Source organism: Amblyraja radiata, chromosome 1, assembly GCF_010909765.2.
Source record: "Amblyraja radiata isolate CabotCenter1 chromosome 1, sAmbRad1.1.pri, whole genome shotgun sequence".
NCBI lineage: Eukaryota > Metazoa > Chordata > Chondrichthyes > Rajiformes > Rajidae > Amblyraja > Amblyraja radiata.
The window spans coordinates 55,462,651-55,478,503 of NC_045956.1; the positions used below are offsets into that span (position 1 = coordinate 55,462,651).

Sequence of the window (15,853 nt, forward strand, 5' to 3'; positions counted from 1 at the left end):
TTGATAGGCTAATTGGTTCCTTTAAATCACCTACAATAATTATCTCTCGTGGAGATGAGGTCAGACGTGGATGTGTGAGAGAATGGATTACGTGGGAATAAGTGGTAGAATGGGATTCCCCTGAGAGGGGATGGTCCTTTATAAAATATAAATAAGATCATACTTGCATCACCAGCATGTGTATTCCCAACATACAATAGGAACATTTAGGTTCTAATATATGTGGTTATTGTTTGGGATATCTAAGATTTTTGCCTATTTGTGTATGCATTCATATTTTTTTATCCAAAAGAACAAACTATTGCTAAATTCATACCCAGTTTCTCCATGGGAAAGCAATAGTCCATACTGCTGTCATCTGGAGACTGGTTCTTCGCAGTATTAATTATTCACACAATTTTCAATATTTCTGAATTAACAAAGGTGCCTCCAAAAGACATTAATAAGAATAGATAGGGCCATTGTTTACACTTCACGCTGCCAAGGAACAGTCTCACCTCAGACACTCCCTCTTCTCCCCCCTCCCATCAGGCAAGAGGTACAGGAGTTCGAAAACGCACCCCTCCAGATTTGGGGATAGTTTCTTCCCAGCTGTTATCAGGCAAATGAACAGCCCTTTCATCAGCTAGAGTGCGTTCCTGACCTACCATCTACCTCATGGGAGACCTTTAAATGATCTTTGTTCTGACTTTACCTTGCACATAATAATATACCCTTTATGCTGTATATGTACACTGTGGATGGCTTGATTGTAACCATGTATAATTTCCTTTGACTGGATAGCATGCAAACAAAAGCTTTTCACTGTGCCTCGGTACATGCGACAAACTAATCTTGTTCTTACCTTGATTGCATGTTTTGCCCGTGTAGCCTGGATAGCACTTGCATCTGTTTGGTCCCACACACTCTCCGTGTTTACATCCATGTTGGCACACAGCTGAAAAGAGCAGAACAAACATAGTAACGCTTAGACTAAACACCAGCTTCATCAGCCCAGCGAGCACTTTGCTGTTGACTTAGCCTTCCTGATCAAGAAGGATTCTGCTTTAATAAATTAAGTTTTACGGTCCAATCCAGCACACCACAGTTCTATTGCAAGAAGACATCTTTGGAAATAGATTTCTAACTCACTTACTGCTTTACTCACAAGGACTTTGACTTTAATAGACAATGTTTGTCTATGCAAGATTATATAAAACAGACACATAGATCAATAATGGTGACATTGAAACCACTGGATTCACTTTTATTTTTAATCTTGCGTTTTAAGGCTTTTCCAATCTGGATTATCTGTAACTCCAGCAGTGTGTCTGACTTGACCCTTCTTTAAATTGATCTGCTCAACAATTTGTTTTCGAGAAGGGAGCTCACCATCCGATTTGTTGAGCAATCAGGAATAAGCAACGAATGCAGGAGTCAAGCATTAATAAACAAGTATTAAAATACATGTCCTTCTATATGACATGCACCAGGACTGTTATTCAACCAAAATCCAACACACACTGAGGATTTGAGCATGCAGTAAGCTCTTGCGGAGGTCTCACATGCCTTCCCCCTGAGATTGTCTCAGTCATCATTGAAAGGCATGTGTCACACAGGGCTGCTCACTGCAAAGTGGGCATCTGCTTCCAGCCCCTGCGATAACACATGCGCCTTTGAAGTGTTACAACCGCCAGACAGATGTGCCACAGATGGCATTGGACGAGGTTAGAAACTCGAGATTCACCCCGAAATGGAAAATAAATTGTGAATTTGGACCTGGCGCTCCGAGTAATGGGACAATTTGGTACTTGCAATGTTTGAGTATTTCCCCAGTCCACTAACTTTCCTCTGGCTTACCCCTCAGTATCTTGTTCTTCACTTTCTGCTTTTAACCGACTTACCTTAACACATGAATAAAGTTTCTTGCATTACCACCGTTTTGTTCAGTTCCTGCAAGCTGAATACAATTGTGGAACTTTGAGTCTATAATAAGCTTTGGGTCTCACTGGGGTTGTGAACGACATTCCCTAGTTCAATATCAGAAGGAACAGCCCAGCACACAAATTTCCCCCACCCTCCTTCGCCCACCTGTCCCACCTGTCACTTCCCGTTTGCCATTTCCCCGTCAACCACCTCAGAACCAACAAAAATAGAGGGGAAGTACATCATTCACAATTCTAAGAGACTGATTGCAAGTTGCTGACCTTCATTGTTTGAGACAGAATAGAATATAGAGAACTCCATGCACCCACAGAGGGAGAAAAGCCTTATAGCACATGGGTGACCCTTACCCATAGACTGCCGTCTTGTTCTCCATTATATATGGGGCTAAGATTGAGCAATGCAGTGTGAATACAGTCAATGGTGAAAGGGAGCATTGATATTGGAAAATACAGGGATGCATCTCCACTTTAGTTTGTGTTACTTTACTTCCTTGAAGGGGATTTTATTTGAAGGGGGAGGGCAGAGATTGGAAATTGGAGGGAATAGCAAGTTGATGAATGTGTACTGCCTATTTGTTTCTCACATGGTATCAGTAACTAGCATTGAAGTTATAGCTAGCCATTGAAATTAGTCCACACGCAAACTGGAGGAATAACATAGAAACATATAAAATAGATGCAGGAGCAGGCCATTCGGCCCTTCGAGCCTGCACCGCCATTCAATATGATCACGGCTGATCATCCAACTCAGTATCCTGTACCTGCCTTCTCTACATACCCCCTGATACCTTTGGCCACAAGGGCAACATCTAACTCCCTCTTAAATATAGCCAATGAACTGGCCTCAACTACCTTCTATGGCAGAGAATTCCAGAGATTCACCACTCTCTGTGTGAAAAATGTTTTTCTCATCTCGGTCCTAAAAGACTTCCCCCTTATCCTTAAACTGTGACCCCTTGTTCTGGACTTCCCCAACATCGGGAACAATCTTCCTGCATCTAGCCTGTCCAACCCCTTAAGAATTTTGTAAGTTTCTATAAGATCCCCCCTCAATCTTCTAAATTCTAGCGAGTACAAGCCGAGTCTATCCAGTCTTTCTTCATATGAAAGTCCTGACATCCCAGGAATCAGTCTGGTGAACCTTCTCTGCACTCCCTCTGTGGCAAGAATGTCTTTCCTCAGATTAGGTAGATGTAGATTTCCTCAGATGTAGATTACCTACGCCTCATATACCTCTTGGGTAGCTTTCAACCCAATGTTATAAACATGGAATTCTCCAATTTTAGGTTACACCCCCACCACTCCATTTCTCCTCCTCTCTCTTTCCTGTGCCTCACCCTGATCTGCGTTTCTCCCACTATCCCACCATCCTATCCCCTCTATCCCCTCACTCCCCTTCCACCTATATCCCGCCCTCTCCTTTTACATTTTCCGCTTCTTCTTTCTTTATCTGACACCATTTTGTCTCCTTTTCATCTCTAGTCAGAACCAGGGGCCTTAAGAATAAGGAGTAAGCCATTTGAAACGGAGGCGAGGAAACACTTTTTCACACAGAGAGTGGTGAGTCTGTGGAATTCTCTGCCTCAGAGGGCGGTGGAGGCAGGTTCTCTGGATGCTTTCAAGAGAGAGTTACATAGGGCTCTTAAAGATAGCGGAGTCAGGGGATATGGGGAGAAGGTTGGAACGGGGTACTGATTGGGGATGATCAGCCGTGATCACATTGAATGGCGGTGCTGACTCGAAGGGCCGAATGGCCTACTCCTGCACCTATTGTCTATTGCCTTTGTCCATCCATCTGCCAGTCAAATCTAACCCCACGAGTATCCACCTATCACTTGCCAGGATTTTGTCCCACCCCAACCTCTCTTTTCCAGCTTTCTCTCCCCACTACAATTAGTCTGAAGAAGGATCCCGACCCAAAATGTCATCTATCCATGTCTTCCAGAGATGCTGCCTGACCTGCTGAGTTACTCCAGCACTTTATGTTTTTCTTTAGCAACAAGAGGGCAACGTTCAGGGTGGGACTACGTCAAGGGGCATGGACAGGGGCACACCTGATAATAAGTGCCAGAGTAGATAAACAGGGAACAATCTTCAAGAAATATTCAACAATAACATGTTTCATCAGAATGGGACGGAACAAAATCAAAGATTGAAATCTTCAGACTTTTAGACTTTAGACTTTAGAGATACAGTGTGGCAACTGGCCCTTCATCCCACTGACACCGTGCTGACCAGCCATCACCCCGTACACTAGCACTATCCTACGCACTAGGGACAATTTACAGAAGCCAATTAGCTTACAGACCTGTACGTCTTTGGAATGTGGGAGGAAACCCGGAAAAAGCCCACATGGTCACAGGGAGAATGTTCAAACTCTATACAGACTGTACCCATAGTCAGGATCAAACCCGGCTCTCTGGCGCTGTAAGGCAGCGAGTCTATCGCTGCGCCGCCCTTAAAATCCTTGTGCATTTTCTAGACTTGATCCCCAGTAATCTCATATCTCACTTCACAATAGTAGCTGTGGAAGTAAATGCCGACAGAACATACAACTATTTATTCTTTCATTGTGATCGTGAAAGAACTCTAATCACAACCAGAACAAACAACAACTCAAAGCTCAGTTAGTTTGTTTTTACAAGAAGTGGAAATAATTGCTCTTTAGTTTGCGGCGGGAGCTGACTATGTTACAAGGCAACGGAATCAAAGCTGCCATAAGTGAGGGGTTCCTTACAAGGCTTCTACTTTACCATACTGGTCACAAGCACATATTAAACCAGCGTTCTTTCATGCAACTAAATGTTGTACTTTTATCCTTTATCTGTGCACAGTTCGATCGTAACTAGTTTAGTTTTAGTTCAGAGATACAACGGGGAAACAGGCCCTTTGGCCCACAGAGTCCGCGCCGACCAGCAATCCCCTACACTATCCTACACACTATGGATAATTTACAATTTCGACTGGAGCCAAGTTAACCTTCAGACCTGCACGTCTTTGGAGTGTGGGAGGAAACCGGAGCAACCGGGGAAAACACGTGCGTTAACAGAGAGAACGTGCAAACTCCGTACAGACCGCACCTGTGGTCAACATCGAACCAGAGTTTCTGGCGTTGTAAGGCAGCAACCCTACCACTGCATCACCGTGCCACCCCATGTATAGTCTTTTCTTTGACTGGATTGCACACTAACAAAAGCTTTTCATTGTACCTCGGTACACATGACAATAATATACTAAACCAAATCTTGGTGTGCAACTTACAAGACAATAGGACCCTCACCATCTACGCCTTAAAGGTTTTCAGAAAGCGGAGGTGGTTTGGTTGTTAACAGTCTGTCCATAAGTCTCAACATTGTGGGTTAAAGGTTCTAATGTATTATCCAGGCTACAATACAGCCCAGAAGAGACATCAGCCTAAAGCCCTATCCTTTCTCTGAGATGTTCTCTTTGGGAAAGTGCTGGGGATTCTCTCTGATTGTGCTGGACGTGTTCATTGCAGGGACAGATTATCTGGCTGGACTAGGCGGCATCCAGCTTGGCCACTGACTAGCTGACATTGTAATCCTGGCTACATCTCAAAAGCCCAGCTGTGAGATATTCTAGGACATTCAGGGCTGCGAAAGTCACTACATAAATGGTTAGTTTAGTTTGGAGATACAGCATGAAAGTAGTATCAGCTACGCTCCAGCTCCAATACCCAGTCCCCTGCTCCCCATCACCACTGCCTATTATAAACCATGTGTCACCCTGCCCAGTACTCGGTGTGCAAGATAATGCTGTTCTGCATTTGGACAAAAACCAATCCCATGACAACATCACTGAAATAGATGATCTGGTCCCATCTGAGAGACTTTTCCATGTGCAAATTGACGGTTGCTTTTCCAGCACCATAACAGTGACTGTAGTTCAAAAAAGATGTCATTGATTTTAAATCATTTTGGGATGAAAACCTGCATGGGCATTTATTTTTGTTGGAATGTGCGTGTAAAGGCTGATGGATGAATGTTGCCAGTCACATAGTAAGATCTCAGGACTTAGGTGAACCTTGAATTGGGCTTGGCTCTGCTTCCCTCTATATTAATTTTCCAATCCCTTTGACTATTGAAGAGCAGTTACCAGTAGGTATGAAAGAGAATTGTCAGAGTAGCTGGAAAGCACTCTTTAGTGAGGGTTAATGATTTCATTATAATGGAATAATTTGGTGGGAGGCCAATGCACACACATTAAAATAATCTAGTTTGCAATCTATGAGAGGGAATAACAGCTCCCTTTATACATGGCATGTTTAACATTGCAAAAATGTTACATGCACTTCATCAAGCGCAGGTACCCTTTTCTTCTTGTGAAAAACAAAGGGGATAAACAAGGGTGCCACAGTGGTAGAGTTGCTGCCTTACAGCGCCAGAGACCCGGGTTCGATCCTGACTATGGGTGCTGTCTGTACAGAGTTTGTACGTTCTCACGTTTGTACGTACCGGGACCACTCAGGTTTTCACCAGGTGCTCTGGTTTCCTCTAACATTCCAAAGACGTACAGGTTTGCAGGTTAATTTGCTTCTGCATGAATTGTAAATTGTCCCTTGTGCGTAGGACAGTGTTAGTGTACAGGGTAATCGCTGGTCGGCCCGTACTCAGAGGGCTGAAGGGCCTGTTTCCATGCTGTATCTCTAAAATCTGAAATAGCAATGGCACTCTTGTTTCTTACCACCTCAAAGACATGTTGGTTGGTTAATTAGCCGCTGTAAATTAATCTTTACGTGTAAGTGGACGGCAGAATCTGGCAGTTGATGGACATGTAGAGAGAATACAATGAGATCAGTGTAGGATTACTTGAAGGTCGGTACAGACTCTATGGACTGAAGGGCTTGTTCTGTGCTATATGATGCCATAAGTACCAAGGGATTTACGACTAGAAGTCAGCACCTCTGACAACGCTTCCCTAATCATTAGCTCTGCAGGGTTAATAATTACCAGTTATCATTATATCAGAACAAGTGCAAGTTCATCAATGAACTCAGACTGAAATTCTGAATTATATCTGGTCCTTTCCCCCTTGGAAAGCTCAATTGTACTGGGTTCATTGATTTTACTTGGAATAATGATAAGAGTACCTCAGTACCACTGGATTGCGGGCAGTGTTTCTAGCTTCTGATTGCTATCCAGTCGCACTGGCTGATGGTGACCACGAATGGATGTGGACAAACAAGAACGTGGGAACAACACTGCAGTTGAATCCTGTTAATATCCGTGAACCAGGTGAAGAGTTATGAACTGCCTTTTCTTGGGAGACAGAATCCCCCCAAAAGATGGACAAACGAGGTCACAAAAATAGGTAATAGTTTACTCCAGAACATCCTAGAGTACAAATCCAATGATGGATTTATCAGAGATCAAGAGAGGTTGGGTAAGAGTTGAAGACACAAAGTGCTGGAGTAACTCAGTGGGTCAGACAGCAACTCTGATGAACATGAATAGGTGACAATCAGGCTAAGACTCTTCTTCAGACTGATTGGAGGGGAAAAGGGGAGAAAGCTGGAAACATCACCAAACCATGTTCTCCAGAGGTGCTGCCTTGAGCTGCTGAGTTACTCCAGCACTTTGTGTCTTCTTTCGTAGACCAGCTTCTGTAGTTCCTTGTTTCTAGTGTTTCAATTGTTTTTGTGTAAGAAGGAACTGCAGATGCTGGTTTAAACCGAAGAAAGACACAAAAAGCTGGAGTAACTCAGCAGGCAGGCAGCATCTCTGGAGAGAAGGAATGGGTGATGTTTCAGGTCGAGACCCTTCATCAGACTAGTTAGGGTTCAGGGAAACGAGAGATAGAGACGGTGATGTGGAGAGATAAAGAAAATGAATGAAAGATATGCAACAAAGTAACTATGATAAAGGAAACAGGCCATTGTAAGCTGTTTGTGGGTGAAAATGAGAAGCTAATGCAACTTGGGATAGATAGAGAGAGAAGGAATGCCAGGGCTACCTGAAGTGAGAGAAATCAATATTCACACCACTGGCTTGTAAGCTGCCAAAGCGAAATATGAGATGATGTTCCTCCAATTTGTGTTTAGCCTCACTCTGACAATGGAGGAGACCGAGGACAGAAAGGTCTGTGCAGGAATGTGAAGGAGAATTAAAGTGTCCAGCAACCGGGAGATCAGGTTGGTTCACGCAGGCTGAGCAAAGGTGTTCCGCGAAACGATCGCCCAGTCTGTGCTTGGTCTCGCCGATGTATAAGAGTTCACATCTTGAACAACGGATACAGTAGATGAGGTTGGAGGAGGTACAAGTGAACCTCTGGCTAACCTGAAAGGGCTGTCGGGATCCCTGGACAGAGTCGAAGGAGGAGGTATAGCGACAAGTGTTGCAACTTCTGTGGTTGCAGGGGAAGGTACCTGGGGAGGGGGTGGTTTGGGTGGGAAGGATGAGTTAACCAGGGAGTTGCGGAGGTCTCTGCGGAAGGTGGAAAGGGGTGAAGATGGGATAATGTGGCTAGTGGTGGGATCCCGTTGGAGGTGGCGGAAATTTCAGAGGATTATGTGTTGTATGCGACGGCTGATGGGGTGGAAGGTAAGGACTAGCGGTACTCTGTCACTGTTGCGACTAGGGGGAGGGGAGCAAGGGCAGAGCTGTGGGGTACAGAGGAGACATGAGTGAGGGCGTCATCTATGATGGGAGTGGGGAACCCCAGTTCCCTAAAGAATGAGGACATCTCGGATGTTCTAGTATGGAACAGCTCATATTGGGCGCAGATGCAGCATAGACGGAGGAATTGGGAGTAGGGGATAGAGTCTTTGCAGGAAGCAGGGTGGGCAAAAGTGTAGTCGAGATAGTTGTGGGAGTCAGTGGGTTTGTAATAGACGTCAGTCAATAGTCTATTTCTTGTAATTGAGACTGTGAGATCAAGAAAGGGGAGGGAGGTGTCAGAGATGGTCCAAGTACATTTGAATGCAGGATGAAAATTGGTGGTGAAGTTGATGAAGTCCATGAGTGCTGCATGGGTGCAGGAGATAGCACCGATGCAGCCATCAATGTAACGGAGATTGATTTCGGGGATAGGGCCAGTGTACACCTGGAACAAGGATTGTTCAACGTACCCTATAAAGAGGCAGGCATAGCTGGGGCCCATGCGGGTGCCCATAGCTACGCCTTGGACTTGGAGGAAGTGGGAGGAGTTAAAGGAGAAGTTGTTGAGGGTGAGGACCAGCTCCGCTAGGCAGAGTAGAGCGTTAGTAGAGGGAACTTGGATGTTCTGCGGTTGAGGAAGAAACGGAGGACTTTAAGGCCTTCCTGGTGGGGGATGGAGGTGTAGAGTGAGTGAACATCCATAGTAAAGATGAGGGTGTGGGGGCTCGGAAAGCAGGTCATTAAAGAGACGGCGGGCATGTGAGGTATCTTGGACATAGGTCGGGAGCGATTGGACCAGGGGGAATAGGATGGAGTCGAGGTACGTGGAAATCATTTCCGTGGGACAGGGGCAGGCAGAAACAATGGGTTTGCCAGGGCCATTTTGTTGCTTTAAAAACTATTGCTTATGTTCAAGATGTTCTTACCGGTGGTCTAACCTCATGTTTATTCAGTCTCTTATGTCTGAATCATGGAAAATAGACCTCAAACTAATGAGAGGTTTTCATTTATGAAATGGTACATTCACACAGGCAGACTCTCTCAGATTGTTCTCACATTTGGTTTGTTTGCATTGCAAAGGTTCAGCAGGCAGATCACCCAGAATGTTCTGTTTAGTTTAGAGATACAACACGGAAACAGGCCCTTCGGCTCACCAAGTCCACGGCCACCATTGATCACCCTAGTTCTATGTTATCTCACTTCCGCTTCCACTCCCTACCCACTCGGGGCAATTTATAGAGGCCAATAAACCTACAAATACACACTTCTCTGGGATGTGGGAGGAAACCGGAGCACCAGGAGAAAACCCACGCGATCACAGGGAGAAGGTGCAAACTCCACACAGACAGCACCCAAGGTCAGGATCAAATCCGGGTCTCTGACGCTGTGAGGCAGCAACTCTACCAGCTGCACCACCGTGTCACCCTCAACGGTGTGTCAACACTGTCTTCTGAAGCACCTATGCAAGTGAGAAGGACAGGCAGTTTTAGAGGCTCAGTGTTTTTTTCCACATCTTTCCTGGCAATGTTTGACAACTCAGTGGAAAACAAGTTTTATATTTTGGCCTCAACTTCATTTTGAGTGGTTTTGTTTCTGTTTTAAGATTTTAAATAATTGTACACCATCACCAACACATGAATTTAAACAAATGCTTACTATTAATACTGTCCTATGCCTGCTAATCTTTCCATGTTCCCCAAACTCACACTCATAACACATGATAAAGAAGGGATTATCTAATTTCCTTGTGACTTGACCTGGCTGAATAGGCGAAGACGGTAAGAAATGCTTCGCTCCATATGTACACCAGTAACTTGCCCCGATTAGAACTCACATAGGCTAAAGATACCCTGACCTTTTAATACAACGTTCCTCCTATATAAAGCTTCCCAACACTGAAGTATAACATGGTCATCGAAAACACTTTCAATGTCATAAATCAGTGGAGATAAAAAATTACGCTAATTCAGAGACTGCATATTGTTAGGCAAATGTTCATCAGAATTGTTCTTTTTATTTTTTAAACAGTAAAATGTTTTTTTATATTTTCACAAGATGGATTTAATACACCCTGCTCACCGTCGCTCTAACATTGCACTGTGAAAGGCAACAGCCTTCAAGGAGTAACAGCTGGGGCCAGGGATTCAGAGCAGTGTTGACAGAAGAGCTTCGAGAGAGATCCCACTGTTAAGATGCCTGCATTCGTTTCAAATCATCACTGTTGTAATAAATGGTCATCCCTGAAAAACGCAGACTTTTATAACTCCTTGCTAACGGCATGCCTTTTGTGAGTTTCATATAGGGAGTTCCATGCCAGATAGCATGGGCAGTGCTGCTTTCTCTAGGATCGCAGAACAGTCATTACCACATAATAAGAAAGACTATGGTGCCAGGATTTAGTGCCCACTGTCATCGTTCAGTCCACATCTCTGGATCAAAAAGAAACAATCTTGCAATGAATAGCAAGAATATCAAGCAAACATTTTACCCCAGTAGAGAGCATATGAAGTGTACTGAGGTAAACACAGTAGACAATTGGTGCACATTAAAGTCCCACAGTCAACAAACTAGATTACCTGATTTGTCAAGGGATATTTTTTTTACAGGAGACCTTGGGGAATGCTTTCTCTTCTTTGATAGTGTTTTCAGGAATTTTTTTTGGATGTCCACCTCAGAACATAGACAGGGTTGGGTTCAACGGCCAGAAGTCAGCATCTCCAACAGGGCTGCATTCCTTCAACACTATTAAACTGCGCCAAGGTAGATGATGTGCTCAAGGCTCAGACATGAATCCACAATCCACTGACTGAAGTGGGAGCACTACCACCGATCCAAAGCCAACACCTGCCATTCAGATTACTCGATGCTCCACATACCGTCCTTAAGCCCCGAATTAACAAGATTATTGTAAGAAATATGTTAAGCTAACCTTTCCGAGGGTACTTTACTTGGCATATTCTCTGCAAATACGGGATGAAAGCTGGAAAACAAATATCCAGAGAATTTCCGGAGCCTTTTTAGGTGGTTGGTCTTGATTGTGGCAATAAGCCACCTTCGGTACACATAGACACACAAACACAAACGCACACACACCCGGACACACACAGATATAGAACCATTATCAAAAAATCTCTAAAACACATAGCATGGATCACAATATTTTTGGTGCCGGTCAAGACCACCCTGTTCACTCAGTGGGAACTGTTCACATTAATGAGTGAGAGATACAAGGGTGAGAACTGTACACGTTCCTCTCCATTTGCCTTCTAAGTCTGGTTAGGAGGGCAGGTCGTTTAGCATTCGCCAAGACTGCCACTGGATCTCTGATTCTCAGTGATAATTGCCCGGTCCAAAGCAGGAATCAGTTAGAGTAAGTGTATCTGTTGTCATGATGATGTTAGGAACTCTAATTTTGCAATGTCAGCCCGCAAACAGTCTTAGCATCATTCATCATTGTGGCTGCAGCAGACATGCCGGTTACTGACACATGCTCTTATAGGCATTGTTATCCGAGAGCAACCAATGATACTGTTGCTTGCAAAAATATTGTAAAAATATTTTGTAAAAATAAAAATATATTAAAAAATAGCTTTTAGAACAACCCATTGCAATAATTTATCATAAATCTTATTTTTTGTTTTTTTTGGTGTTGAGCTTTCTTGTTTTTATATTGGGCTTGATTTTACAAAAGGAAGAATCAGGTTTTTTTTTAATTCATTTAAAAAAAAAATCTTGAAAATAAATAGCAAAAGGACTAAGTGTGAAAGAAGAGGCCAGTATCAAACAAACGGAGCTTATTGCAGTGGTGATCATTGCAGGTAGATGACTGGGCAAACCTTTATGCAATGAAAAGCCTAAGTAATGCACATCTCAGTGAAAACATTTAAAATCCCCGACAGGACCACTGTCTCTTGTGCAATAAGGCCAATAAACTGTCACCAGTGATGTCCCCAATATAAAGGCTGTGGTAAAGGAGCAGGGAGTGGGACTGGACCGTTCTTCCATAAAGACAGCTGCAACCTGATGGATCAAATGACCGTGGCCGTGTGATTTTATGATGCACTTTCTACTGCCTCTTGAGATATAAGTGGGGTGAGCCTGTTTAATGAAACACGGATGTAAGATTTTCCCAATTAAGTTCTAAGGTTAAAAGTCTTTTATAAACATAACCCACTGCACCTTTCCCCAGCCTGACCACCAACTATTTGGCTGTGACTATGATTGCTTTATCTTTCACCAGTAGCTGCAGCAGTACCAATAGTGTTATTATTATTATTGTCTAACAAAAGTGCAATCAGTTTCAAACTATAGGGAACTCATTCCTGAGGTTGAAAAATTGCTTAAGAGCACCACGCTGTAGGAAATATGCCATTAAGCTGGAAAGAGTGCAGAGAATGCGGATGTTGCGAGGTCTCGAGGGTTTGAGTTGTAGGGAAACTCTGGACAGGCTGTGACATTATTCCTTGTGTAGGAGACTGGGGGCTAATTCATAGAAGGGCATCAAATCATGAGGGGCACAGATAGGGTGAATGCACAGAGTCTTTTTCTCTGGGTTGGCGAATTCCGAACTGTAGAACACTGGTTTAAGATGAGAGAGGAAAGATTTAATGGAAATCTGAGGAGCAACAATTTTACAGAGTGCGGTACGTAGAAGGAATGAGCTGCCAGAAGAAGTGGTCGAGGCAGGTACAACAACAGCATTTAAAAGACATTTGAACTGATACATAGATAGGAAAGGGTTAGAGGAATGTGGGTCAAATGCAGTTAATGAGACTAGCTTAGATGGATATCTTAGTCGGCATGGACAAGGTGGGCCGATGGGTCTGTTTGCATTCTGTATGAGTTTATGATTCTAAATAAAGGCAAAGAATACAAAAACAAAAAAGTTACGCTAAACCTTTCTAAGCTGGGTTCAGCTAGATTGTTGTGCCCAATTCGGGAGACCACGTATCAGGAACATGTACAGGAGTGAGCAACTTCTAATATCAGGAAATAGTTAGAACAGAGTCGGTTGAGGGATTTAATACTGGGATTCAAAATTCAAGTGTTTTGATAATGAAACAAGGGCAAACTGGTCCCATTCACCAAAAGGTTCAGTGAACCAGAGGACACATGTTTAACTCAACAAGTGTCTGAATCAAATGAAATGAAGAGAGACTTTTATGCTGTGATCTGGAATCCATTCTCCAAATGTAGTGGAAAATTATTCTAGATGGAATCAGGTTCTTCCCTACAACCATCAGGCTATTAAACACTACAACCTTTAAATAGGCTTTGAACTATATAAACGTGGGGACATTATTTTTGACTTTGCATTACTATTGTCCATCTATTTGTATGTTTGTTATATATTTATATGTATAGGCACTGAACTTTGTTGTTTACTATGGGTTTTATAGAGTAATATATTTACATATCTGTTGTGCTGCTGCAAGTAAGAATCACTTTATTCCATTTTGGGACATATGACAATAAAAACTCTTGACTCCTGAATACCGGAAAAAAAAGTTCAGGGCAATGAGGTGGAGCCAGGGATTGGGACTAACCAGAAATCTTTTTTACAACTGTTGGCATTAGTCATGGGGGGCAGACATGCTGTACAAGAGAGGTCCAAAGGATTTAAAATTTGCGGATTTTTGGAGGGACTGGAGCTCGAGTCTAAAACATCACAGGGTGAACATGAACAGAGGCCCAAAATCCCACACCGTGCAGATATTTAAAATGATTATTGTGGGGATCTGCTTCTCTTCTTGGGTATACATCTATTACTGGGAGACCTTAGAAAGTTAGCACTGGAACAGGGCCTCTGATGGCATGACAGCTTCTAATGTGTGTTGGTGAGTTCTAACGTCATAGCTGGCTAAATGTGAGAAGGTTAAAGACTATCCTCAGGTCTCTGTCACAAGGTGCAACCATGAAGACTGCGCCATCTACTGTTAGACAAATAAGTTACAGTCAAAACCCTCTGGCAGGACTGAGAGGGAGAGGTAGGGTGCTGACCACAGGGCATTAAGGCATGGCCTGATTTATTTGGAGGAAGATGCATACGATTGTATTCAGTGGCACTGAACCAACTGACCTCTGGAACTTTGGAGCATGAGCTTTTCAACAATGTTTGAGATATATTCCTCTTTAAAAAATTACAGCTGCCATCTATTCAAGGTGACACAGTATGCATTTTAGAGTGGAACAACAGCAGGAAGGTTTTGCAAGATTGCGCAGGTCCAAGCAGCCCCTTACATGTAACTTCCCAGCAGAATGTCAAAGCCTTCAGCAACCTTACTTAACACCAGGCAAGCAAGTGCAAAAATAAACTCCACATGGACTTTGGGAGGAAGGGTGAACAGCCATTTGCCACACATGTTAGAAGCTTCTGCAGTGATGTGTAACCTGTATTGAATGATGAGTAAAATACTTTCCCTGCCCCTGCCCTTCAGCCCCAAATGCTATATAATACCTCAATGCAAGTTTAAAATCAACCCTTGGTAATAAATAGAGAAATAACCAAAATACTGGCGTAACTCAGCAGGTCAGGCAGTATCACCTCCCCGTTCTCTGCCCCTACCTCACTAATCTCTTCAACTCCTCATTGTCCCAAGGAATTGTCCCCTCCGCTTTCAAAACTGCTGCTGTCACACCAATCTTAAAGAAACCTGGTCTTGATCCCTCCCCTCTCATTAACTACCGCCCAATCTCAAACCTCCCCTTTCTTTCAAAAACCCTGGAGCGTATCGTTGCGTCGCAACTTCATTCCCACCTCCTTGCGTACAACCTACTTGAACCCCTCCAATCTGGCTTTCGCCCCCTCCATAGCACAGAAACTGCTCTCCTCAAAGTCCTCAACGACCTCCTCACCTCTGCTGACACTGGTTCCCTCAACATCCTCATCCTCCTCGACCTGAGCGCAGCCTTCGATACAGTGAACCATAACATCCTGCTCACCAGGCTCAAAGATCTCGGCATTGAAGGCTCTGCACTCAGCTGGCTCCGTTCCTACCTTTCCAACAGATCCCACTTCATCTCTCTCCACAACCACACCTCTGCTACAGCCACAGTCACTCAAGGCGTTCCCCAAGGCTCCGTACTCGGCCCCCTCCTCTTCATCATCTACATCCTCCCCCTTGGTCAGATACTCCGCCACTTCGACCTGGACTTCCACTGTTACGCAGATGACACCCAGATCTACCTCGGCACCAAATCCCCCCACAACCCCCCCCCCGCCCCCCCAACCCCCCCCCCCCCCCTCTCCCATATCAACTCCTGTTTGTCAGCTATAAAAACCTGGATGCAACATAACTTCCTCAAACTCAA

At 43.9% G+C, this 15,853-nt stretch overlaps 1 protein-coding gene across 2 annotated transcripts in view; it reads right to left on the bottom strand.

The window, feature by feature from the left end:
- The window catches only part of npnt (nephronectin), a 69,000-nt gene that overhangs the window by 45,485 nt on the left and 7,662 nt on the right, over positions 1-15,853 (bottom strand). Inside the window, exons 3-4 of one of the 2 annotated variants that reach the window (XM_033022130.1) lie at positions 11,472-11,522; positions 845-937 (exon numbers count right to left, since the gene is read on the bottom strand). In XM_033022130.1, coding sequence (XP_032878021.1) covers positions 845-937; positions 11,472-11,522 — 144 coding nt within the window. The remainder of the gene's footprint in view (positions 1-844; positions 938-11,471; positions 11,523-15,853) is intronic. The other variant, XM_033022132.1, reaches the window with a different exon arrangement.